Source organism: Daphnia pulicaria, chromosome 7 (assembly GCF_021234035.1).
Source record: "Daphnia pulicaria isolate SC F1-1A chromosome 7, SC_F0-13Bv2, whole genome shotgun sequence".
Taxonomy (NCBI): domain Eukaryota; kingdom Metazoa; phylum Arthropoda; class Branchiopoda; order Diplostraca; family Daphniidae; genus Daphnia; species Daphnia pulicaria.
In genome coordinates, this window is record NC_060919.1 from 2,141,181 (window position 1) to 2,168,420 (window position 27,240).

Sequence of the window (27,240 nt, forward strand, 5' to 3'; positions counted from 1 at the left end):
ATTTGTTACATTGAACCGCTAAACAGCATGGAGTATGGTGGTTATAAAAAAACAAATGAATCTATAACAATATAAATCTTGAACTTTGTCTCTCTGACTATCGAAATTTTAAACTAAACAAAGCAGACGACATTTGTCGAATTTTCTTCCAATCAGCATAATAGGATATCGATAGAAATTAAAATGATAAAAAATCGATTCATCTACTGTCCCCAACCCCCCAAAATCGACCCCTTCCAATAAATCCAAACCGCCAAAAACGATCAAAGCGGTTTTATTTTCATATAAATTGTTCGTCTTGACAAATTTTGACAAGATGCAAATAAAAATTTGCATGAAACCGAAACCCGCAGAAAGACCGAAATCCCGCCATAATAACACCCCCACCCCTCTTGGGAATAAAAGTGTCGTCTGCTTTTGGCGGGTAAATAAATCACTTCTTTCCAAAACGTGGCTGGTGGCTGCACGGAAAATAGCTCAGCAACTAAATTGCCAAATATGTGGTCGTCCTGTGAAATTCTGGTCTCGTGTCTCATGCTCTTCATGCTGTTAGGTAAATATAAAACTAAAATTATAAATGTAATGATTATATGGGAGCTGAAATAGTTGAGTTAAATCTGGTTCAAACTTGTGAAGTTCTTGATTAGTATTGATGATGGGAGGTTTTTTTGCATTATGTAACCTCTGCTTTTGAGCAGATTTGAGGCCTGAGACAGCCATCGTAATCAACAAGATGTGCAAGTTCTGCTGGTACCTGTCTTCAGCAGCAATCCCAGTATCATCACTAGGGTAATAATTTTTCGTCACTTCTATTTCTGTAATCTGCAAGATATTGTAATGAGACATAACTTGCATCTTAAATGCCACGTGGAATTGTGGAAACCTTCAATTCTCCTTTTTGTTGAACATTAGAGTTCACTCGCTGTTTCATTTTCAACTCTTCCTGCCTTGTTGTTACTGCCAAATATGTTTTCGCAACCCATTTTGTATTTTTCATTTAGATAACCAGCATCCTGTTCCATTGGAGAAACTACCCAGGATGTCAGTTACAGATCTTCCTCTTTCTGTAAATGTCCTCGTGTACGCCCATGCGAGTGTGGGTGTATTCACGAGGACCCCTTTTTACCTATCCCGCCTGGTGTCTTCAAGTTATCAGCGGATGGATGGATGGAGCACATGTGGATGGATCCATCCTTCAGCTTATCAGCAGATGGATGGAGCACCTGTGGATGCCTGGCCGTAATTCCCAGGCATTAAGGTAGGAACCATTCATCTCTATTCTTCCTTTTTTCCAATTTTTGGCTCTGAAAATTGACACGAGAGTGAGAGAGAGCGAGTCCCTATTGGTTTCTACGTAAAGGGGGGGCAATTAAAAATGCCGAACAATATTTTATAATTTCCTTTGCCATCTCGAGATCGGAATTGAGAAACGGCAAGGGAAATCTGGCACATTCCGTTTTCGATTTCATCACAACTACGCGCCGTCAGTCGGAATGTATAGTTTTCTACGAGTGTCTATATATATAGTCTAGTACTACTGGAATGCAGAAATGTTTCAGGGAAACCAAATGGCGTATTTTATAACGTACTTACACGAGTTGCTAGGCGTAATGCCATTTTTCTGCGTAGGCTTCTAGAGTCCTTTTTTTATTCTTTCCAATTCGTCAGAAACTTGGGAAGATGAGAAGAAAGTTGTGTGATTGATTGGCATTTGGAGATATCCAAATTGAGCGTAGATGGGATGCTATTGTTGTGATTGACACGACAAAAAGAAAAATCTCTTTTTTATAAAGAGAGCCGCCACTCGCCGATCAGCTACGGTTATATCGGTCACATAATAGTTATAAAAAGGTTTGAGTAGGTCAAGAGGCTCGGGACGACCAAAAAAAGAAACCGGACATCAAAAAAGACAAGAATTTGTAATTTTTTTTTTTTTGCAAGTTTCCCGGGAAAAAGGAGAACGTGAATTATTTTAAACGCTTCAACTTTATTTTTGTCATCTTGTCGCTCGTAAATCTTGGAAGAAAAGAGTTTGAGGGCGTTTGAAATTCTGCCATTTCGTTTTGTTTGTTTTTTTCTTTTTCGTTCGGTTTTTTGTCGTTCGTCCATTTCTTTATTACTTTTGCAGACCCCAAATAACAGCAAACGCATTATTTTCTATTGTTCTTTTCTCTCCTGTTTTATGGCTCCACCGAGCCCTACCTCTCTGCTGATCTTCGCGCTTCCAGCGTCACGTGACGTCATCTAACAAAAATCGGGTTTCCTTTTTTTTTCTTTTTCTTCCGTTTTTTTTGTTTGTTTGTTTGTGTATTTTTCCCATTTGGAAACGACCCAATCATTGGCATCCAATGAAACGGGAAAATGACCACCCCGTTCCATTAACGTCCGAGTATAATGGCCGTTTGTTTCTTTTCGATTTTTCTTATTCCGAGAATTTTATCAGCTAGGCTCCATAAAACAAAAAAAAGAAAACAAACAAATTCAACTTCAGCAAATTCCGTCAAAAAATAACCGGGCCCTGACTGAAGCTATTTGTTCATTTAAAATTTAAAAAAGTTTATTTTTTGAAATAAAATAAAAGAGACTCGTCTGACCGGTCTCTAGCAGCCGACTGGAAAAGAAAAATAAAAAACGAGTAGTACCGAGTCACGGCTATACACGCACTGCATAGAGGAGAGCCAACCCACGTCTAACTGTATACGAAAAAAGAACTACGGGCCCAATCGTTTTCACCTGCAAAGAAACGAAGCCGTTTTCTTCTTCTTTATCTGCGCGCTGGGCAAAAGGAGGAGGAAAGAGGGTGGAAAAAAGAAGGTGGTGGTGGTAGAGAAAAGATGGGGAACCAGGTTACTGTGTACACACACACACCTCGTATAGACGGCGCTCTCGGTTAGTAAGGTAGTAGTGTGTGTGTGTGTAGAGTCTACCTGGCTCGACTCGATCCGTTTCCGTCAGTTGGTCCCTGTCTACCTGGCGGATCGGACGGTTGTGTCGCTCCTCCACCACCAACACATTTCCAAGTTTTACCAATTTTTTTTCGATTTCGCTCTGGTCTCTTTTTCATTAAATTCCGTTTCTCTTTCTTCAGTTCAGTTGGACAAAGACAAGCATTTTTTGAAAAATTCATTCGACGTTGTGCGATCTCATTTGAATTCTTCCTGGTTAAAAACAATCGTGTGTCTCTCCGTTTTGTTCAGTTAAAAACCTGCGAGTGACTGGGAATCAACCCAACAACAACAACAACAACTCTAGTGATTATACAGTGTGTGTGCGTCTATCGTTGGCCGCGAGTGACTGAAACGCACGCACAAGTAGTATTACCGGTATTACGAAATCGTACACACAATCGAAGGCGCAGTTGTGTTTCCAAGGATATTATTATTATTGTGACCGTCTCGCCAGGAAACGTGCCCTTTTACCTCGACTTGTTTTTATTACATTATCCACACGGGAAACAAAAACACGAAATAAAAGCGGCGAATTATTGCGGGAAGCGCAACAGGCCCACCAATTTTGTCCGCCATCAGTTGTAAGTTTCATTTTTAACCGTAGCTTCTTTCATTATTTTAAAAAAACTACCCTCAACAAACCGTAACTAGGAAAGACGTCTAGATGAGATGTGTGCACATGTAGTAGTAGTAGTAGACTGGGTCGACGCAATCGAGAGAGAAAGTTGTTGGCTGATGATGGGAAAAGAAAAAAAAAGGCAATCGCGAAAGAAAAGAAAAGAGACATTGGCTCTACACGCATAGTCGGGCGCAGCACCCACAGACACACAGACGTAATTGCACAAGTTATTATTAGAGTAACAATCCGACATCAAGTGAAATAACAGCCATGCTGGGAGGAGAGAAGAAAGAAGAAGAAGAAGGGAATTATTATTATCATCGACCTTGCGAAACGAGTAGCTTTCTCGCGCTATACAGCCAATAGTAGCTGGTGCCATCGTAGATGTATAAAATTCAGACGGGAGAGATAATCATTTTTTACACGAAGAAATTCTCAGAAAAAAAAGACCAATCACAAACAGCACGAATATGGCGTCATAAAGTTGAATAAAATGGTGGACGGCGATTTTTGCCAGTTGTATAAGATTGACCACTTTTTAAGGTGTCGTTCACAAGAATTTGTTATTCTAGGCGTGGGAGTGTTGGAGAGATTTATCGACCTTCTGACCGTGATCACATGAGAGTTGTTGGGTTTCCTCCTCTCCTTTTTTCTGCTGTCCAAATGTGTGACCCTAAAGATCGTCACGTCCGTGTTGACTCCCGTACGGGACACGGCCAGTTCCGGTTGCGATTTCAATCAACACCTAGGCCACACACACTTCCTGCCCTTGACGCAATTGTCGTGCCATACACATATCCAGTCTGAATAATTGGCACTGGACTGGCGTTTAAAAAATGGCGTCCAATTGAATTTCACGTTCGTTTTTTTGAGTGGGGGGTTTGGTTTTTTCTGGCCATTTTGGCGATGCAGCTCAACTCTTTGGCGTTGATTGAAAAATGTAGGTCAACCGCTGATGTGTTAGACGCAACCGGTTGTCGTCAGTGTCGCGCGTGCAATTCAATCACACACACACGAACAGTTGCGCAGTCGTTTTATTTTGTTTTTTCTTTCCTTGTGAGTCGTTTTTAAGTATCGCCAAACCAATGGCAATGTCTCTTGCCCGTTTTTATGGATGTGCTTTTCCCTTTTGTACAGTTTAGTGCGGTAGCGCCGTCAGCACGACGCTCTAATGCCTTGGTTTCTCTTTCGTTTGAATTCCTCCCAGAAAGGAAATAAAATAACAGCAGCTGTTTCTCGGAAAAAATCTCTCACCCATCAGCCATCGCTGAGACGGACTTGTCAATTTTGGGCAAGTCGTCTACATACATAGGAGGGCCATGTGTGAGACGGGCTGTCCGACAATCAACAGATTAGAGACGAAATTTTGTTTATTGATGTAGTGCGTATGGGAGAGTGAAAAAGAGAAAAAAGAGAGTTGACATCTACCGACGGATCATTTTTATTGTCGATTTTCATTACGGCAGTTTGGGGGGCGTCGCGGACGGGCGGCTATTGAGGTCAGCCCGTTCCGCCGAGAGGTGGCAGTTGCCTGCTGGGTGCTAGGGGATTTCCTATAGCTGCTGCCCATCCACTTTTGCTTTCCGTGGTTCTTTTCCATAAAAGTAGGTCTCTCTCTAAGCTGCTAATGTCGGGGTTTTTCGCTTCTTCTTGTCGATTTCTACATCAGTCGATTGTCTCTTGTTTTCTTTTCCGTTTCTGGGGGGAGAGATATTTCCCACCCACATGAACAGCGTAAACAACAGGCAACAACACAATGGAGGAAATCGAAAAAAAATGGCAAAAGGGTATATAATACGGCGTAGTACATGTAATAAAGGCGGCGAAGATTTTGAAGCTCGGCGGGGTTGGAGTCATTAGACGAAGCGAAACTGCGCAACTCCTTTTGGGCCATGCCTTGTACACGCACACAACACGCACGTGGGTTAGTAGTAGTTCTTTTCTCTTCGCCTTGGACACTTTTTCTTTTCCTGCGGTTAATGTCCTGTTCTTGTTTTTCTTCTTTTTCCTACACGCATTTCATTTTGTTCTTCTTCTTCTAGTGCACTAGAAAGGGAAAACAGTTTCTCTCGTCGACTATTCGCCGTTAGACATACACACACACACGCAGACCCAGTCATTAGACGCATCGGCACGTCATCAATTATTTGACGGGAAAAAAAAACAAAACAAAAAAATGTAGACGAGCGCGAATAGACTTGCGGTTCGTTTCGCTCATTTGCCTTCGGGTTAGACACCACAATTCTATTTTTAGACCCCCATTTCGATTGGGGATTATTCACACAAGAAAAAAGAACCGTAAACAACAACGAGATTGCCCCGTTAGGGCGTGTCGGACGTGTTTTTTTTTCTTGGAACATGGCCGTTTCAATTTAAACGATGGATATTTTCCCGCCATCAATTTTCAAATTTCTTTCACCACTCGGTTTTTATTTTTCTTGTTTTGATTTTCCAGGGGAAATCTCTTCATTTTGGGTTGAACTGAATAGAGGAGGGGGGAGAAACCATCGACCATTCCCAGGTCGTTGGGGACGCCAATCTTTCGAGTCCAGTTAAGCCCACGGACGGGAAGTAGAGGAAGGGACATTTTTTTAGATTTTGGAAGGGGGGGGGGGGACGGCAGGTGGATAGTGGCCGTGTGTTTATTTTTAGGAGGATACCTGATGGGTAAGAAGGCGGGCAGCAACTTGTTTCTTCTCCACTTGTGTTGAGAGGAGGGTCTTATGTGGGTCACAACTGGAAGTAGGTCTTTGGCAATGGGATTCTCTCTTTTCTTTCTTTCTCTCCTTCTTGCTCACCTAGAGCCCTCACCTCTTGAGGATAGAAGAAGAAGAAAAAAGGGGAGGCATTATTATTATTTCCCTTTTGTTTTGTTTCCAAAAAGCCCACGGTCCTCTATCCCGTTATATATGGTCGTCGTGCATATTTGGATGCCGTATAGACAATTATATACATGGCGAGATCAAAAATACAGAAGAGAAATAACCAACGGGGGGAATCAAGTAGCCGTCGAGAGCCACTGGTTTTCTTCAGGAGCCGGCCAGCACAATCAAAAAAGGGAAGCCGCCGCATCGCATATCTCGACACAACTGTCATAATTTTCTACCACGTTCAACTTCCACAATTCTTTTAGACGTTTAATGTCTAATACACCACCCCCTGCCGAGACAAATAAAATCACACCAAATGTTTTGATTGTTTCGACACTTGTCTGCACCCATTTAAGAAAACCCCAAAAAATCGTTTCATTCCCGGTGGGGGGTGGCCCGGCGGACGGTCAAGAACACACCGACTATAAAATTCCGTTTATTTTTTCGAGTCATTAAAAATATCCCCAACTTGATTCCGCACTCACTTTTTTTGATAGACGCGTTTAAGTCTATAATTCACTAGACAAGAGACACCTTCTTTTTATATTTTGGGGGAAATCGTAAAAAAATGAATGATGGATGGATTTTTGTGAGTAGGTGTGCAATTTTCGTCTTTTAGTGGCTGCGATTTGAGTACAGCAGGTAACCCAAACCCCCGCCAGAAGCTCTTCTCTCCACCTTTTTACACCACCCTTTTTTTCTTTTCGCTGAAAAGAGAGAAAATCCCTCGAAGCAAAAGAGAGAGTCCTCTTCGTCAGAGACCTTGTGTGTATGTGCGAGCTGGCGAATGAGAAATTCGCTTTTAATGATGATAGGTCTATCTCTGTGTCTGAATGAGCGTCTCTCCCCCACTCTGCTGAACTGCGCGACGACGCCGACCTTAATTATTCCCCTCAACCCCAAACAACTCCGACTCGAAAATTTGCCAGTTCAAAAATAGCTAAAGCTGTAATGACTTTTAAGGGGGGGGGGATGTTGCTGCTCGGCGCTATTATCATATCCATTGCTCATCGACCCCATTCTTGTCGTTATTATTATTCCTTTTATCTCTTCTTCTTCTTCTTCGACTTTTTGAAAACCTTTTGCGACCACCAGAGTTTTTTGGATGGGCCCGGCCGCATACCGGTCCTCCCACACAAGGACCAAGTTTCTCGATCCAAACAGCCCTAAAAGTGCGTGTGCCGAGAGAAATGAAAGGCAAATTGCGTAGGTTTTTATTTTTTATTATTTTTACCAATGGAGAGAAGAAAGCTGACGAATGGCTCAACAAAAAATGTGTAAAACAAAAGCAAATGTAGGCCTTTTTTTCCAGCTGGGACGGCCCTCCTCCGTGTACTTGTGTTGCATCATGCGGCTAGACAACGAGCGCGGGTTCTCTCTCTCTACGGAGCTCGTGATCGTGACTCGGTCAGCCCTTTTTTGCGATGGGCCAGTGAAAACTGCGTTCGATATCTCAAAAGATGCGAGTCGAGACTTGTGATGGATCGGATTGTCGTGCCGTGTGTCGTCGTGTCCGATGGGAATCAAACGGGAGAGAGGAACCACTGCGAGCTGGCAGGGGGGGGGGGGTAGAATCGAAAAGAAGAAGCGGATTATATAAATAAACTGAGAAACAACCACAACAACAGTGCAAGTGTGTTGTTTTTGGGCTGAAAACGAAATGAATGGGGCGCCCGTGTGTGTGTGGGTGGGTGGCGAATTTGATTTTTCCCATAGAAACGGGCGACATATAGGAAATCAAATGCCACCAGAAGAAGAAGGCCGTTTTCTCCTTTTCATTTCCTAAATTTCTAAAGCCGCAAGACAAAGATTGAGAACAAACAAACAAGTCTGGGCCGTTTTGACAGTGATTTAAAACAGCTGGCAGCGCACGTGGGGAATTTTTCCTTTTTCGAAAATGAAATTTGAGATAAACTAACGCGGCTGCTTTTTTTGCACACCTTATTTCGTCTCGGGAATATTATATCCTTCATAAATTTGATACGTGTTGGATTATATACTGCGCGGTACTGTAATATTGCACTTTTTTGAAATTTGCCTGAATTTATTTCTTCCCCCCGGTGAAACGATAAGACACAAGTCAGATTGCGTCACCGTAAATGTTCCTTTAATAACACATTTCCCAGTCCTTCCGACGCGACAAGCATTTTATTACTATGTCGGCACGAAAGACTGGCCCCCTTTGAAGGAGATGTGAGTGACGCAACATGTCTGGCGTCTTGTCTAAGAAACAACAAGTCCAAGTCCATTTGTTTGGCCAGGCAAAGCCGGTTGACATGTCAGAGCTAATGACAACCTTGGCCAACGATCCGTATGGCATTCAACAATAAGAATATTAACCAAATAAGAAATAACCAAAGTCAAACTTAAAAAGAAAAGAAAATAGACCGCAACAGCGGAAAAACCTCATTGAGAGACCAGCGGGAGACTGTACAAGACAGTTTTCCATATGTGTGTATGGATAAATATAAAAGTCCACATGTTTATATAATACGCGTGCTCTTTCTCTCTCTCGTTTGGTGGTCAAAAGACACACGCAACAATTTCTGTGTGTCGCGTATTGACCAACTTCCGCCCAGCTCGGCATTGTTCTCTCATTCATCCGGGATGTAATCACATTGGCTGGGCCCCCCTGCCTGCCTGCCTGCCGCTACTTCCGCTACATTTTTTGAAAAGAAAATTCTGTTTGCGCCCAATCGAGCGATTAAACGCGTTCACATCGAAATCAGAAAATCAAATAATTAAATTCAGTTTTTTTGAATTTCCTAAAACGGACATGAAAAGACGTAAAAATTTTACGGTTGGAAATCAGTTAGAAAAGCTAGAGAGAGAAGACGGCAAGACGTTTGTCATGCTGTTGCACGTTGCCAACAAAAGGACGCGCGCGTGATTCCAAATTTAACAAGACGGAACGATGCGGGGGGACACACATTTCTCTATTTTGTCAATTCCGTTTTTTTAATGCGGACGGGCGAGCCTTTGATCTTTTGCCTTGTACGGTCGTGATGCAATTGGAAATTTCTTGTCTTTTTTCTTACGTAAGGAAATTCCCCGCTCAGTGCGTAGAGATAGGAACGAACTGGCAGCCGCTTGTAGACTACAGTCTCGGTCCGCGGTTTGAATGAAACGACTTGCCATTATTTTGATTTCCAGCGCCAGCCAGAGAGAGAAATGACCACCACTCTGCGAAAGCCACAAAAATTGAATGGAAAATAAACACATAATGATATGCAGTTTTTTTCGGGGGGCTGTCGTCGTCGTCGTTGTGGCTCTTATTGTCAAATCAGCAGGATACCAAGAGGATTTCGCAGGTTTTTATTATTCCCCCTCCTTCTTCAGTCGGATTTTCTCCTAGGCGACACGTTAAGCTCCAACGTGATGGACGCTTCTTCTTCTTTTAAGATTTGACTCTCTTTTTGTTTTTGTTTTCTTAGCACTGGGCTCTTGACAAAACAGGAAGAGAGGATCTAGCGAATTGATTAGAATTTTCCCCCTTGGCTTCTGCTGGTTCCCCTGTTGACTGACTGTCTGTTTGTTGAAGAGCCTGTCCAACCCCACTGACCTAGTTCCAACTCTTACGGTAGACTACAGACACATATCGGCGCTTATTTATACAGCCACATAAAAATATAAGCCCCCCTGTTCCATGCTCACAGAGTGTTATTCTTCTTTTTGTTTCGAGTTTTTTTGTCGATTTGGTCGACTACTTGTTGTTTTTATATCCCTTCCGATCCCTTCTTCTTCTCGCTTCTTGTTATTGTCGTCCCCCCTCGAGTGGGGGCAAATCAAAGCCTGAAGAAACCCCTCCACACTCCCAAAAATAAAAGAGGGGGTATTGGTATGTGTGTGCTGCTGCCCAGTGGGGGCGAAAATATGTTGTCAACCGGAGGCAACAATTCCGTCGAAAAAATTTCCTTTTTCAGTTGTTGTGTTTTTCTATCGCCCCCTTCTATCCTTTTGAGTTATTCCGCCCAATTCGGAATTGCATCGAGTCAGGGACGACAAGTGATAAACATCGTCACTCGATCGTCGTTCCGTCTGTCCTTACACGAGGCGAACGATAGAAGCGTCCAGGAAGCCCAACAACAACAGCCACCATCTCCCCCTCAACTCACACGTCTTCATTAGCAGCCGCGCCGGTGTGTACCCAATGTGTACTGTTGCTGGCCTGGCAGCTTGAAGAGTGGGTGCCCATCCGACCGGTGCCCATTTAAGGCACTGGCCAGCCAACTCTGCCAGCCAACAGGGGATAGCGATAGCAACGACACGTGGAAACAAGGTTATGTTGCCTGCATCTCATTTTAATCCCGACACTCACGAAGAAGAAACAAAAAGAAAATCGGACGACTCCCGGCTGTCTGGGTTGTGAGAAAAACGACACGGGGGGAGGCCATCCGCCAAATTGTGTGACGCCATTTTCATATGTATAAGAAAAAATGAACGACACACACACACACACGAAAAAATGAAAGTCTAGAGAGAGAAAAGATGAGTGTGTGTGTGAAAGATCCAGCTGCGACAACGACGACAACAGCACTTGTAGTATAATATAAAACTCACGCGCGCGCAAGAGTTTGGTCATCTCGGCGGGAGGCGATAAGAGAGAGAAGGAAACTAACCGGGGGGGGGAGTACCTGTGTGCACGACACAAGACAACAGGCAGAATCATCAGCCGACAGCCAATTTTCACGCAGCCTCATGCAACTTTCTCTCGGTGTCTCCAATGTGTTGTACTATAGGCTGCTCAATTGTTATTTCTTCTTCTTCTTTTTGAATTTTATATTTCGCTGTGTTGTTGTTGTTGTTGGAACGATTCCGTCATCCGGCCAATAAACACAAGGGGCTTCTATTGATTTGGATATACAACGACGTCGGAGACGCGTTTGAATTCAATCGCCGCACGGCCACCGCCACCCGTTGCGCCTTTTGGCATCACGCGTGCGCCCAAATGCCCAGCTCAGAGGTTCATTCCTCCCGGCCCGCTCCGAATTCTTGTCGGTTTTTTCTGTGTGTGTGTGTGTGGTGACACATTGCCACCGGCTCAATCGATGACTTGCCGAAATGTGAAGAAATTCCCCAAAATTGACGAGCAATGAAATCGGCTGTGGGGGGTTTTCTGTTCAAATAATAATAAAAGGCGGCCGACGACGCCATGCCATTGTCGGCGGCGTGATCCAGAAAAAAAAGGGGCGACGCGGGAGAAAAAATGGTCGGAATTGGTCGGGTCTTTATGTGGTCGCGCGAATTTCGGTTCATAAAAATAAGAAAATCACCCAAAAAACCTTAAGCCCAGGGTAGAGCAGTCCAGCTAGAGATAATAATCTACGTCATAATCATCACGTACAGTTCTCTCTCCTTTTTGGCTGTATATATGTTCCGACTTTTTGGCTGGACTAGCAGCCATCAAACCAGCGGCGAGTCACGCGGTTATTCTTTTTTTTCTCTATCCATTGGTTGGGAACCGACTTGAATGTGTAACTTGGGTGTGGTCGTCTCCGCGTTCGGTGAAATCTCTCGCGTACATTTCAGCGTATTTTGTTTGTTCTGGTTCTTTTTTTTCTTTTCTATTCTGGCCAATTGTTGCCTTAGATTTTCCCTTTTTATTCTTTTTGGAGATTCTTCAGCAGACCCATTTTGTTCTTTTTTATTTTTGTTGGCTTATTCCATCATCTTGTTTTTTTTTTTCCTATTACGTGTATTGAGGCGATTGAACAATTCGCCCCCATTTTGTTTCTTCAAACAAAAAAAATGTGGCGCTGTTTTTGTTTGGTTGAATAATCCGGCTCCCCCTGTTTTGGTCTCCCCATCTCCTGGGGGGGTTGTGCTCTCGTCATCGATTGTGGACTACGTGCCAGCGCGCGCGGCCGTCCGACAGCAGTAGTATCGCATATGTTAAAAGAATTGCCAGCCAAGCGACCGCACCTTCTTTTCTTGGCTCCTGTTTTAATTGGGTCAAGTTAGGGGGAGAACCTGTCTCTCTCTCTCTTTCGATTCACGCTCGGCTGCTTGCTGCTCCCGCTCGTTTGTATATTCTCCTTCAAATGCTCCTGTTGCTATTTGAGATTTTTTGGCTTTTTTTGTGTGTGTGTTCTCGCTCGGATTTCAATTCCTGGAAATTAGTCTATTACTTGAGAGTTGGGTGTAGATAATCAGTAAGACGCAATCGAAAAGGAAAAAACCGCACACACCAAAAGGAATGAAAGTCAAAAGGAATCAAGAGTGATTGCTCCAAAGGAGAAAACATTTTATGCAGTTTTCCAAGTCAAACGAGTCCCTAACAAACAGCGCCAAGTTGTCAAGTAGAAAATTAAAAAAAAAACGGGTGTCTTGTCGTATCTTTTATTCATTTCGTCTAATTCCGTCGAATAATTTGAAATAAACTAAATGACTTTTTTTTTTCAAAATCTCTTTCGAGACCTGAGCAATTAATTCGAAAGAGCAAGTGATGATAATAAAAAGATGGGGAAAAAAAAAGTTGCGACAGCCTCAAACTGCTAATTGCACAATAGATGTAATCATCGTCTAGAGAGAACGAGACAACCCGGAGCCATTTTAAAAAACAAAAACCAACTGACTGTATATACGTATAGCCTACATATAGTGGTAGACTCCTCTATACATGGAGAGAAGACAGGAAATAAATGGGAGAGAGAGAGAAACAGGTCTATATAACATGGCGCTGGAAGCCTGTTATTATAACGGTGAGATAGTTGTGTATATATACGCACTCTGGAAAGTGAAAATGCTTTTCTCTTCAGTTATTTTTATAGACACATTTTTTGTTTTTATTTCATTTCTTTTTTCGTTATAGATAGAAATAATATATTTTTAGCGAGCCTGCGGTGTGGGAGCAGCCAGAACACGATTTCCGACATTCGTGATATCGTAACCTACTTTTTTAGCTTTTTTCTTTCGGTTGGGCTTCTTCTTCTTCTATTCTTTTTATTTTCAGGCTCATCGACGTGTACGGTATTTCTTTAATGCGCCGTGAAAGGAGGAAAGCGATCGATCAGACATTTTTGCGGCATAAGCCAGTAGGAGACGAGACAATGAAAAACTACATGTATATAAGAAAAAAAACTCTCTCTTGTCAGACCACCCTCCGACCTGGTTGCGGAAGTCAATAGCAGATAGGTCATTTGGGGGAATTTCAAAAAATAACGGTGGGCGCGCGCGCATCAGCCGCAGACGATATTTAGCCGAGAGATTTGGAAGAAAGTTTTTTTTCGGGGAGAGTAATTTTATTACCACGACCCGCCAGTTGATTGTTTCCCTAATCACTTGATATAGATTTTTCCCACATTGTTTTTTCGGCATTTCCTTTTTCCTATCCCTTGACGGGTTGTTCTCTCTCTTTCAAAGCCCCTCGTGGTTATGTAGGACAGACGACAAGTGCCGTCTGGGCAGGCCAGCCAACCTTCAGGGTGGGAATTTGTAATCAAAAAGGAATTTTGAGACATTGTAGATTATGGATCTAGCGAAACGGAAGGCAATCCAAAAGGCGGGGAAATCTGAAACGAGACAAAAAAGTTTAAAACAACCGCGGAACATTCGTCTCTCACGACCGAAACACGTCACGAGGGACTTTCTTAACGCCCACCTGCCGATGCGAATCAGATGGGCACACAAATCGCTAATGAACATTTCTTACCGTTTTTCTCGTCGTCTTTTTCTTACCTCAATAACATGGCCGCAGACAGCCGGGCATTTCGGCGGATGATGGATCCGAGAGTTGTGCACAGTCAGTCCTGCGTCCTCGTTTGTTCCTATCTCACGAAACGCTCGGTCGGTTTCCTTTTTTCTTTGCCTATTTCGTCAAATGAGCCCGAAACCGACTGCATGTGCCAAGTTCTCGCATTTCTAGGAAGACCCCGGCCATCTCAAATGCAGCGGTTTATTTTTTAAAAAACTTGAATTTCCCCTTTTTTGATTTTATTTTTTAAAGATAAAAAGCTTGGCCCAAACTGCTCCGTCTTCGTCTCTCTACGTAGGCCATCCATATCCGTTGGGCTATTTTTGCATTTTATTATATGTGTGGTTGTCGGCGACGCGTTGGGTCACTGCTGCCTGATCGATGAACGTTTGTCTTTTTGGAACTCGTTTTTATTTTATTTTATTATTTAAAAATAAGAAAAATTGGCTTTATATCATATTTTTTGGGTCTGCAATCTCAAAGATGCTGTGGCGGAGATACGAGTTGGCCGCCGACAACTATCGCTCCTATTGTCAGACCAGATACAATAAGCGGGAAATTTGAATAGAACAGAGTTATTTCTTTTCTTTTTCGTTTCTGGTGGTGGGGCTGGTTGTGCTATTATACAGCGCTCATATTGGCTGGGTTGAAAAGTTGTACGTGTCTGGGGCACGTCTGTACACTCCACACAGCAGAGCAATGGTGGAACGACGCTTTCTATTTCCCGTCTCAAATGCGATATCGTGAGGCATTTTTTCCGTTCTTCTTATTTTCAATTTCGTCTCAAAAAGTCCTTTTTAGCCGGAGGCGATCCCGCTCTGGTTGATGGCAACAACAAATTGAGAGAAGGAAATTGTTTAGGGGAAAAGTGGTTGACGATGACGCGACCGAGCAGCAGTGCGGCCATTATTTCGGCATTTCACTCAACGTCCGTCAGACCGTCAAAAAATGTTTTTTTTTTTTTTCGTGAGGGGGGAAGTTGCTGTGTGTTGATGCACCCGCCCGACTTGGAATGATTCACGTTCCACGATAAGAGGAGCAGCTTTTATTTTTGTGTTGGGGGTATGTATCCGTCGTCGACTGGCTGACCGACTTGGTTCTCAGCCAATAGCTTCTTTATCATCTTAAATTCTCCCTTTATCCGCCAAACGAACGAACGAACGGCACGAAAATGTATTCACGCCAAAAACAAGCTATCGCGTGTGTGTTGTATTATTCTCCTGCCTGGCGGCTATCCCTTGCGTCCGTCTTATAACGCTGCGTGTCGAAAATGTGTGTGTGTGTTGCTTTGTACAGTATATTTTCTCCCTTATTTTCACTCTTACTCCCGCCAACCGCTTCTTTTTATTTCTTCTTCTTCTCTATGCGGCTGTCAAGTGATTATACAACCGAACGGATTTTTTCTCAGGAGATTGATTCCCGCAGAAAAAATCTCGGCAGTTCACCGTTGCTCGCAACCCGCTGCTGCACGCACACACGCTGCCAGCGCGCCAAAAATGGTTGCATAAGCGCCCAGAAAGAAAAGAAAGATGAGCGATGGTGAATATGTTACAAGTACGGTAGAGCCAATCTCGAGCGTTGCATCACGCTGTCTGTGAAGAAAGAAAAACAACAACTGAACAATCTAACTATACAAATTTGTAAGTACGGCCGACTCAAGTGGGGTGGGCCACATTATAAAACATGGCCGAAAAAATGCGCAACACACGAACAAGAAAAAGAAACTCACCTTGACGTTCTCGCTGGTAGTAGATACTGTATACGTATAAGAGCGTAATTGCACTGTGTCGTGCTGGTTATTTCATCTTTTTTTGGACGACGGTGACGACGTCCAAACAAAAATGAAAAACAAGAACCGAAAAAACTCGTCCCGACCAGCTTTCACCTCGATTAGATTCTCTCGTCTTATGCACATGTATGTATGTACACACACACAAACAGCTCGGCTGGTTTATGACGATGCGGGCTTTTCCCTTGAAATGAGAAATTCACGCACCGTTCGCACGTTACAGTCGCCGTTTTTCTTTGGAGGGGGGTGATGTGTATTGTCTCTCTCTGCTGCCTGTAGATGCCCCAATTTGTTTGCCGTGTGTGTGTGTGGGGGATGTGCCATCATCGTTCACTCCGTGTCTCAGCAGGAAGAAGAACGAACCAAAATATGGTTACGTTGGTAAAAACTGGCCAATTTGCATAACCTTAATCCATCGCCAAGTAACTCTTGGGTTCGCTCATTTCCCTCATATTTTGGGCTCGTAGATTTTTCTTCTTCTTTCATCTTTCCAGTTTTTCTTTTCTTTCGGTGGGGCTCTGCACGAAAATTTTTAGTCAAAATGACAGGGACATGAAAATAGCGAATAGAGTTGTTGTTCCATATTCTTATTTTTCTTCGTAACAAATTTCAATCTAATACGACCGAAGAAAAAACAGCCTATATAGCTCTATAGTGTGAGCTGGCACGCATGTCCGCCTTGGATGGCCGGGTTTTCTCTCTCTCGGGAGTTGTTAACGTTGCAATCGTGGACCGCCCAAGTGAAATACTGACCATATCTATTGCCGAGCAGGTTGTTCAGTCCCCTCAAATTTTTATTCTTTTGCTAAAGTAGGTGACTGAAAAACTGTTAAGTTATTCACTTTTCTTCTTCTGATTTATTTTTTGGGATCGCTGTTCTTGATTGTATCTTTTTTTGCTTGTCTGAGTTTTCTCTTCTCTCACAACCTCTTGTGCACGCTCAACTGAATAGACAGCAAGAAACATTTTGAATTTTTGATTTGAGACTATCCACAGTCACGATGGCCAGGCCCCTTTTTTTTTCTCCCTCCCAAATTGAAATCGCCATTTGATTTGACCAGATTTATCGGAGATTTTTATTTGTAGATCTACAAAAAAGAGCCGAGAGAAAGCGCCGTCAGTTTGATAAGTTGGCAGAAAATGCACGTAAATGTGATGGATATCGACCGGGTGGTGGATGAAGCACCGTTACGTCGGTAATCGGATGCTGATCGAATTTAGGCAAGGCCCAATCGTGTCTTCCCACTCTAGAGAATATGATTATTTGATTTGATTTCCATTTTGTTACATCAAAGTGAAAAAGAAGAAAAACGAGGTCAGTTTCAAAGCCCATCAGAAGAAGAAGAAAAAAGGAAAATTCCATTTCTTATCCTGGCGAAGAAATCTCTCTCTCTCCGGTTCAAGACCTATTGCTTGTGAAAACCTGAAACCAGCAGAATCTTAATGAAGCCCGTAAAAAGGAGCTGCTGAGGCAAGACAATCGACTATTGTGTGTGTGTGTGTGTGGCAGCAGGCGCAGGGCTAAACTGGTGGCAGCAGAGAAAAGCATTTTCTGGTTTTTGTTGCACATCTCCTTTTTTGTGACTTTTTCTTTGATTCTTTTCGGCCGCTTTTTTTATGATAAAACATATTAAGTCACAACAACAACAACAACAACAACAATTTCACCCAAAGGCAATCTAACGGTGACGTCATCATGTCACAAAAGCAAATTATAAATTGTATTACAACAACAACAAAAAAAGAGAATTTGTTACATCTAGTTGCCAACATGTCGGTTAACTTTGAACAAAGATTTTTGAAATTCGGGGAATGGCAAAAAGATAAGGTGAAATTTAAAAAAAAAAAGGATAGAGAGAAAGAAAATGAAACTGGGGAAAAAATTTCAGGCGTGTAGTTTTTTTGTGTGTGTGGAGAAAAAAGAGAGTCGTTGCAATCAATCACAAAAGTTTTGCCTTGATCAAAGGCGAGAGTCGCTTTTCACCTGTCCAGCATAACAACCATACGTTATTTTTTTTCTCTCTCCTATATGTACGAGGATCGCCGTGGGAAGATAACCCACAAAGAGACTTTCCATTGAACCGTTAAGAAAATATCCAGTGAAATTAAAAGGAAGAAACAAAAAATGGCAAAAAATCACAGCGAATTCGCAATATTCCCTTTCGTTCACTTGGGGTTTTTGCGGGTTGTAGTTATTTATGCCGCAACCTACAGCGAATAAAAATAGCGTTTCTTTCTCTCTGCTCGATTTTCTAGACAATTACATTCAGTCGTTTTCAAAAAAGTGGGTCGCGCCAGAACAGGATAATAATTCAAATAAAGACACACCAACACTGGGTATCAAAATGAGGTCCAAGTCCCGCTAGATTTATTTTTCAATCAGAGTTGTCATCCATTTTTCAATCGAATCCCCTTATACGTGCTAAATCTGATTAAGGGCATAGTTCCGTTCAGCTATCCATTCCAGGAAGTTATCCGGATTCAGTCAACCATCAATGCGACTCACGAATTATTAAAATTTACCTTCTTTTTTCCAGACAAATCCAAAAATGCTCTATATATCTCTGTCTGTGAAGAAAACGAAATAGGGGCGCCTCAGTTTATGTCTGAGAGCCCAAGCCAAGTGTCAGGAGAGAAAAAGGAAAATATTACATGTATATATAGAGAAGAAAGTTGGCATCTACTTGTGCTGATTTCCTCACGCTCCCGCAGTCCCGCCCTTACTACTCACTGAGGATGATCCCGAACGAGGTCAGACTCTGCAGGTCCTTCTATAAACTGACGTCGATCAAATAAGAAGCTTATTCCCCCCCTCTAAAAATCAGAAATGGATGGGGAGAGCAACATGATCCGTGATAACATCAGACACACACACCGGGCGATGACTATTGCATAATTCAAGCCTTGTATTTATTTATGTAGAGCGTAGACGATCGAGCAAATCCGGGAAAGAGTTGCGTGATGCTCTAATTATAGGAAGGAAGGCCGTAGGCGTCGAGCTGAGATCGAAATCTTTTTCTATAAAAATTTTAATGAAATAAAAGCACGACAAGTCACGCGTGAAAGTTTTTCCCGATTTTTTTTTTCTTTTTTTTTTGGCCGGTCATAGTTTACCGTTTCGGGTTTGAAACGGATAACTCGCGTAGTAGAAACGAGCCGTGTCACTCGGGTCTTGTTCGTGATCGGTTTCCAAGTGTGTTGTTCAGCCGACTTGTTTAGCTGCTGCTGTTCGGGCATCGGGTTTTTTTCAAATGTTCTCTCGGCTGCGCTAATGTAGGCGTGGCCCCACACCGACTATTCGTGGGAATCAGTTTTGCAACAGCCCGAAAATAAAAAAGTTTCATTTTTTCTTATTTTTGTTTTTTGTTTCCAATCTTGGGCAATCGGTTTTTTGGTCGCCCGAGTGAGTAAATCTACGACATTTTTTTCCCCTATTGATTCATTGCCATTTTTGAAAAATAAACATTTTTCTCTGCTTAGTAGTAATTTTGATTCAAACTTTAATAAACAAAATCATCGTGTCGAGCTATCTCGTTGAAATGCTCCTAGCGACTTTCGGATAATAGAGTGCTCACGTTCTGATTCCCGCCAGGGCCAATACGTGGTGGTGGTAGTAGAGACATTTTCACTCGATTCCATCTAATGTCTAAGTTGGCTGTTTTCTCCTCTTGTATTTCCCCCCATCGACAATTGATGAAAAAGTTCCATCGGCGATCAACCAATCCGCATCGTTAGGCGTTAGTCGTTATACCGTCACGAAATTTGCGTGTGCAGGCGAATAGCATAGAGAGCGTTGACACTCCCAAACTGAAACAGGGCCACTTTGTTTTTCAATTTTTGTTTTATTTTTTTACCTTTCATGGCATTCCAGTTTTTGCTGGACAGCAAATGGCCGAATTCTTGTAATAGTTACATACTGTTAGTTGCCGTGTGTGTGATTGCAGGTCATCAGTGTGTGCGTGTCTTATATACTGTTATATTAGGGCAATTGTGATTTAACTTTCTCTTTTTGTTTCGTTTTTTTTTTTCTTTTTCTGCATCAGATTGGATATGTTAATCGGCAGGTGAAATTGCCTGGCCTCGTCCGTCCGAGAGACTAGCAGCCAAAGCGAGTCGTGAAAAAATACCTTTGCCGAGATTAGCGCGAGAAAAAAACCGGTCCGTCGGTCGGTTGCAAAACCACACGGTACTTATCGCCCGTTGGTGATCTCTACAACCGACACACGATGGACCTAGCCGGGGCGTTGCGAATGGACGACCTGTCCAAAACAGATTTGTTCGATTTTGTCTGTCCCGACACGCCGGCTGCCTTCCGCCTGAGGGATTTAGGCTTACATCTTTTCCCCGTCGAAGAAGATTCCTCATCAGTCGGTCCGGCGGCTGGACACCATCAGCATCAACAGAGTGGCAGTGCCAGCGGGACCGGAGACGGTGGTAAGCAGCAACTGGGCAACCACCTTCATCACCACCACCATCACCACCTCCATCAGCAGCAGCAGCAACAACATAATCATTCCGGCGGAATGCATTTCGAGTGGTTAGCCGGAACGCCCAGCCCGGACGAAGGGTTCGGCAGCAGCGCCAACAGTGTGGAAGGCAACAGTAGTAGTGGCAGCAGTAGCACCAGTGGTGGCCGCACTGACGACGTCTTTTGTGACGATTTGGATAACAGCGGCTGGACCAAAACGGGTGGCAACAACAACAACAACAACAGCGGAGGAAATTCCAACGGCCAGGACTACCAGCACCAGCCTCATTGCGCTTCATCCATGGAGGCGGATTCCACGGTCGAGCCCAAGCACCAACAACATCACCACCACCACCACCAAGAATTGCAGCAACAACAACAGGAGCAGACGAGCAACTACTTGTCGTGGGAACAGGAGCACAACAGCAAAGGCCAATCGTCCAACGTCAACGTGGAGCCGATGGACTTGGACGCCCTGTTGCAGATTGTGGGTTTGCCCAGCTCGGGTGACGGCATGTCGTCTGGGCAGCACATTCACACTGGCAGTTTCCTCTTTGGCCCGCACGACACGCTCAGCAGCGACCACTACGGCTCCCCGGACCAGTACGGCGACTCTCCCATGGTCGTCAAGGCCAGCGCCGTTCTGCAAGACGAGAGCGAAGGCAATTCCAGCGGCCAGCTCTTTCGCAACGATCCCTTTCTAACCGCCACCGACGTCAAATTCACGCTGGAATTCGCCACCATGCCCACGCTGGCCACGCTATCGCCTCTGCCGCCTGTCTCGACGCTCAAGCCCATCGGTGGCGGCGGCACCAACAACTTTGGCGGCGGCGGTGGTTCCGACTCGCTTTTGCGCAGCGCCCTCCAGGGCAAACAAGTGGCGACGGCCGGCGGCGTACCGGTTTCGGCAACGGCCACCACCACCCCGTTATCGCCCAGTTATCAAACCAGCAAGCCGTCGGCCCATCCGGAACTGCGCAAAGCACTTTCGACGCCCGTCCACAGCTTCAAATCCGTCAAGGTGGGCAACAGCATGGAGAATTCGGTGTCTGTCCATTCGGCCGATCCGGCGACTCCTCCGCTGACTCCGCTCAGCAGCGCCTTGTCATCCAGCAATCACACCTACGGCGATTGTTCCAGCCCACAGCAGCAACAGCAGCGACACCATTGCTTGCTGGACAGCAACGCGGCTTCCAGCCCCATGAGTGACATTAGTTCGAGAACTTCACCGGTCCGGTCTGGTGGCAACGTCATGTACGACAATCGGCACGACGTTGGAGGTTCCACCACCACCACCTTGAAGGAATCTGGAAATGGCAATACCATCATGTCGATAGGCAACATCTTCTCGGGCGACTACCAGTACGAGGGACCAGACGGGCGGACGGGCAGCAGCAGCAACGGCGGTGGCCATCCGGTGGGCGAGGAGAATTGCCTGACGACCATCGAGGACCTTTTGATGTGCAACATTGAGGATTTGGACAAGATCAAGACCTTCGAAAAAGAGGTGGTTGAATCTTTGAAGCAGCAGCAGCAGCACATGTGCACGACGGGGGCCACACCCAACGGTGATTTTGCGTCATCGACGGGAGCGTCCTCGACGGGAGTTCCGTCGACCCTGGCCGGAAATTCGCCAACGGCGACGACAAGGCCACCAACCGGTAGTGGCGTTGCCCAACCCGTTGCCAAGACCCGCAAAAAGCGCGGGTCCAAGAAGAAGAAATTGACGGAATTGGCGGCCCAGCTGGCCAACGACGACGACTCGAGTCGATTGCTGGAACCTGGTGAAGCGGTCGGAGTAGAGACGGGTACCCGGCGGGAGCGGCTGCTTCACTATTGCAGCATTTGCACCAAGGGCTTCAAAGATAAGTACTCGGTCAATGTGCACATACGAACGCACACGGGAGAGAAACCCTTTTCCTGTCCATTGTGCGGCAAGAATTTCCGCCAAAAGGCTCACCTGGCCAAACACCAGCAGACGCACACCAAAATGTCGGCAGGCGTCACCAAGAGCAAACGGTGAGGAGGAGCCCCGCCGCCGGGAGAATTCATAAAACAAATGATGATGAAGCCCACCTTTTTTCTCTCAATCCCTCATCGTGATTGGCAATCATGTGACTCTCACTCTCTTTTCGACTTGCACTGCCTGCATCAAGCAATAACATTAATGATGATTGATCGAATAACCTTGATTTTGTTTTATAAAGCGAAGGAATTACAACAACAGAATGGAACTTAAAAAGATAAACAGCAAAATTTAAAAAAATGGAAAAAAAAAATTAAATGAAGGGGTGATTTGGTACTTTTAATGTTTAATGCTGTTTTGTGACATCAATCATCGAAACATCTCTTTTCGACTGTGATCCGTAGGCGACAAATGAAGATGATTTTCAACGTTCTGGTATAACCTTCCTATGTGAAATGTGTGTTCTAATAACCTTTGAAACTTGGAATTTTGAATCGTTTTTTTTTTAATGGAAATAATTTTTTCGCTAATATTTCTTTTAATTGAGAAAAAAAATCATTGATGAACTTTTCGACAAATTTGTAAGCGATGAAATCGTGTTTTTTTTGTGCGTCTTCTCTCCAAATTCTACGTGTCCAATTCAGTGCGTGTTCACTCCAACATTTTGTCTGTCCAATTTTTAAAAGTCTTCGTCCATCTAGATTATTCAAAACGAGACACAAAACCGAAAAAAATTTAATATAGATACAAAAATATTATATATAATGAAATGATGTTTTTTTCCAGACATTTTGCGATTTTTCACTTTCATTTTGGGGAAGAAAACATCCGAGGGCGACATTGGCTTTCTTATTCTTTACCCAGTATGTGTGATTGATCCTTCTATCCATTTTTGGAATTTTATTGTCGAATTATTCATGTAAAACCCTTGTAGTTACGAATGTTTCATGTACTTTATATACTTAACAATAACGAAAAAAAAAAATAAGAAAATTGGCGTTGACCAAACAGCCCCGCCCGAATCACGAATGGTAACAGACTACAAACTTAAAAAAACATTTAAATGAGAAGGACCTGCCCCATGTTTTTTCGTACTGTTTTAACATGGTTACCCCTCCCCCCCTACTGTGTATCAATACTCAAGCTTTTTGCTAAGGCTTCGTTTCGTTGGGTGCATAGCGTGTATCGACTCAAATGTCCATCCTAGAACTAGTCATTCCTAGGTTGTTGTTTTTCAATTTTTTTTTTTTCAAATTCAGTTTTCAGCAGATTTTCAAATTATCTCTAAAATCTCCCATCTATCCCGGAAATACTGTCCTTTTATTTCTCTCCACATAAATACACTCTATTTTTAACTGATTTTTTAAAGCCTTATTTTGAAGTCGATTCTTGTAGTGCCAAGTAGCGCGACGTTGGACGACGTATGAGCTCATGCATTATGCAATTCTCTCACGTAACAGACATCTTTCTCAATCTACCACTACATGTTTTTAACTGAACAACATGATCATCGCCAAACGTGAATTGTCTCTCTTTTCAAATGTGTTATGTATTTTCATCCATTTCGTATCCCATTTTTGTAACAGAGTACTACTACATGTGTGCCCAACAGAAAAGTTTAGCAATGAGCCCTCTCTCCTTTCACATGTCCTTTCTCATGTTTAAGTCTGGCACTTATATAAAATATACAGAAAATTTACTTTTATTCCCACCTCTATGGTGAAGACGTACGCATCATTTCCACACGGTTAAAATTATTTCTTCCGCCTCGACGACGGCTCATTCGCATCTTTAGGGCCGTGTCTCTGATAAAGAGAAAAGAATGGATTCAATTAACATGACAATTAAGTTATATAACCAAAATGGTCATAGTACCTTGCTGTGGAAATGAAGAAACTCGTCTTGGCCATTACTCACTGGCAAAGTGGCGTCCGAGATTTCGCTGGAAACAAACGACGAAGCTGTTTGACGTGTTCCTAAAACGCAAGAGAAGGTCTTATTTAATAAAAAAAATCAAAAAGAGATTATTTCGAAGGTGACAAATAGTTGACGATTAAATACCCGAAGATGTTATCCTGTTAATCGTGTTCCATTGTGCCTCGGCGAGTTCCCGCATTTTCCTGGTAAGATCTTGGTGTTCTGTCTTGTGATGTTTAATTTCTTGTTTTAATTTCTGAACTTCTTCTTGATGGCGGGCCTCCTTGGCTTCAGCTTCAGCTATACTCCTGTTTTATCGATTCGTGTCGTCAAGGGGTTTTTAATTAAATCCAGTCAACGACAAAGCTTAATACTTGGCCTTAAGGATGCCCAACTGTTGTTCCAGGGTAGTGATTAAATGGCTCATTTTGGAATCCACCTCATGCTGCCAAATCTGTAGACGTCGATTCGCTTCCTCCTCGGCGCTCTGGGTAGCCTCTTGAATTCGAGCGCGGCAATAAGCTTCATTTTGCTCCTGGCTGCTTTCAAATTGCTGCTGCAGTAATTCCAGTTCGGCGATCAACTTGTTCTGAAAGATGTAAGATGGATACATTTTACATGTGAGATTGCAAATTCTGAGAAATATTTAATTCATTCGGTTCGATCACCTAGAACCAATCACACTGTCACTAGACGTTAAAAAAAAAAGGAAGGAAATTTCGACGAAAACTGTAAGAAGGTAAGGAAACGAAAGTTGCCAACGTGATGAGAATCAAGATTTGTCAGTACACAATTCACAAACACGGTATGTTTTCAGGTTCTTTCTAAAACCGTGCTACTGTCGACCGAGTTCCTTGGAGTAGGTTGACACAAACAAATCTGTGAACGTCACGGCCACTAAAGCAGCCATACATAATGCAACAGACCATAGAAGGCAACACCACGCTCTCACCAGCACTCACCTTTTCCCTTTTCAAATCTTCGATCTGACCCTTTAACTTGTGGTTGTCCCGTTTCAATTCATCCATTTTCATCTCGTTGCGTTTGAGCTCCTTCTTGTTGTCGTCAAACTCCACCATTATCTATAAGGAAAACATGAAAGAATTTTGGTATGCCTCCAACTTTAACATTCTAACGACGGAATTCGTATACCTGGCGTAGCTGAGATTGGCTTTGTTCGTATTTCTCTTTTAACCGAGAGTTTTCCTCTTGAAAATTATGAAGCATCTCGTCTTTCTGTCGCGTGACTGTTTGCAGTTCCGCACAACTCTTCCGGGCCTCGGCAATGGAAATCTGTAATTGTCCTTCCAATCGAGTTACCGTCTATAAACAATAAATGGGGAAAAAAGATGCGTTTCATCTGTTAGTGTGGGTTTTCAGAAAGAATATTTGACGAGCCATTATAACAACTTACGGTATTGAGGCGATCCTTCTCATCTTTGACCAATTCAAGTCTCTGCTCCCAATCGATTTTCAAAGTTTTCCACTGTTGCTGGGCTTGCATGAGCAGGGAATCCTTACGCTGGATGCCTGCTTTCGCGACTGCATTCTCCTGTTTTAATTCAGATATTTCCGCGTTCAACTGTTGGATAACTTTTTCACACTCCTGTTTCAAGAGAAAAGTTTAACAACGTGGTGGAATCAAATTCAATTTCTAAATTTATACCTGACGGCGGTTCTTTTCTTCGTCCAAAGCGATCGCTACACTTGCAGAAGACGATGGTTCCGGCGTTCTTCGTCCGTCAAGTTTATTAAAACTCTCGACGATTTCGATTAGGGAGAGCTCGCCTTGATTTCCGCTTGGACGTTCCATATTTTAAATTGGACAAGTAAGTGTTTTCTTCCAAGTGACGATTGCAGCTGGTAAGGTGCCGAGTCGCAATGGGTGTTGATTGTGCAGGGACCAGCAATCCGGACACAGATCGATTAGTGTTTGTCGTAACTTTTCGCTGATCAAAATACCAACTCTTCCTCCAGGTTTAAGAACAATGTCAACTGATTTCACAATACTTGTTAACAAACGCTGGATTTCCTTGAATTCACCGAATTTTCGGCCGAAAGGAACGTCGCACAACACCACATCAAACCACTGGTCTTTAAAAATGATGCTGCGAGAATCCCCGCAAATCAAATCCACGTGACGAAAAGCAAGGCTGGTACTCAAATTGTCTTGGGCAAGTTTAAGTTGCAATGGATCACAATCAACACCAACTGCAGCTTTGCAATTAAACTGCTTGATAGCTTCAGCCAGAATTGTGGCAGCTCCACACATAGGATCTAGGATGACATCTTTGCTAGACAGATCCACTGCCATGCACATTGCAACACATACTGTAGATCTCACAAGAATATGATTCAGATAACTCCTGTCAGATAACGGTTTCTTGGTAACTTGAAGTCCAACAGTCAAGAAACTGTCATTCAGATGGAGGAAAATTTCAAGATCTGGATCTCTAACATCGATGACACATGAATCTAAATGTTGCATGAAAACACTTCCTACCAGAGATGACACACGTTGGAAGTTGGATGCTTTACGGAATCCACCAGAGAGTCTGGAATTGATTCTGAACTTTACAGCGCAATCACTATTTATGTTAGCGATTTCTTTCCATGTAAGCAGGCAATCACTGAAAAATTTACTTGTATGAGAAAGCTTACAAGTGAGCCAATCTTCCAAGAGAGAATCTTGAATGTTGGGTTCTACTTCAACGTGAACTACTTTAACGAAAAGTCTTTCAACAGTTTTGAGAACCAGAAGTGAATCCAAACTACCTTCCTTATGGAAAAACACTTTACCAACCAATGTCTGTTGCAAAGTTGTCAATGGCAATACTTGAAGTTCCTTTACTGCAAAATAATCTAAACCAAAACCAACCGTACAAAAGAAATCAGGCATACTGAGGAATCTGTTCCCATTTTTATCTGAACGAATGTGATACACTGATACGGAGAACAACAAATTCAAAA

At 43.3% G+C, this 27,240-nt stretch overlaps 4 protein-coding genes across 8 annotated transcripts in view; 1 reads left to right on the forward strand and 3 right to left on the reverse strand.

Moving 5' to 3' along the window:
• The window catches only part of LOC124349621 (LIM homeobox transcription factor 1-alpha-like), a 947,038-nt gene that overhangs the window by 242,429 nt on the left and 677,369 nt on the right, over window positions 1–27,240 (reverse strand). The gene's annotated exons all lie outside the window — the stretch shown is intronic.
• On the forward strand, window positions 456–23,712 carry LOC124349485. Of its 3 annotated transcripts, XM_046800140.1 has the most exons (5): window positions 456–553; window positions 699–789; window positions 1,002–1,148; window positions 1,200–1,258; window positions 19,963–23,712. In XM_046800140.1, exon 5 carries the CDS (start codon window positions 20,146–20,148, stop codon window positions 22,408–22,410), a length of 2,265 nt encoding a protein of 754 aa, XP_046656096.1. In that variant the 5' UTR covers window positions 456–553; window positions 699–789; window positions 1,002–1,148; window positions 1,200–1,258; window positions 19,963–20,145; the 3' UTR covers window positions 22,411–23,712. The 3 variants fall into 3 exon arrangements, with proteins under 3 accessions (XP_046656096.1, XP_046656095.1, XP_046656093.1); XM_046800139.1 differs by having other exon boundaries at window positions 1,002–1,258; XM_046800137.1 differs by lacking the exons at window positions 456–553; window positions 699–789; window positions 1,002–1,148; window positions 1,200–1,258 and adding an exon at window positions 2,909–3,529.
• LOC124349779 (centrobin-like) lies at window positions 22,968–26,089 on the reverse strand. 3 transcript variants are annotated; one of them, XM_046800624.1, is made up of 9 exons: window positions 25,937–26,089; window positions 25,685–25,876; window positions 25,423–25,593; window positions 25,233–25,352; window positions 24,645–24,859; window positions 24,415–24,578; window positions 24,229–24,329; window positions 24,066–24,158; window positions 22,968–23,050 (listed from the first exon to the last, which is right to left on the reverse strand). In XM_046800624.1, the coding sequence occupies exons 1-8, from the start codon at window positions 26,081–26,083 to the stop codon at window positions 24,108–24,110; spliced, it is 1,161 nt and encodes a 386-aa protein (XP_046656580.1). In that variant the 5' UTR covers window positions 26,084–26,089; the 3' UTR covers window positions 22,968–23,050; window positions 24,066–24,107. The 3 variants fall into 3 exon arrangements, with proteins under 3 accessions (XP_046656580.1, XP_046656579.1, XP_046656581.1); XM_046800623.1 differs by lacking the exon at window positions 22,968–23,050 and having other exon boundaries at window positions 23,883–24,158; XM_046800625.1 differs by lacking the exon at window positions 22,968–23,050 and having other exon boundaries at window positions 23,883–24,158; window positions 24,229–24,348.
• On the reverse strand, window positions 26,087–27,169 carry LOC124348467 (THUMP domain-containing protein 2-like). Its single transcript, XM_046798687.1, has one exon. The coding sequence runs from the start codon at window positions 27,167–27,169 to the stop codon at window positions 26,087–26,089; it is 1,083 nt and encodes a 360-aa protein (XP_046654643.1).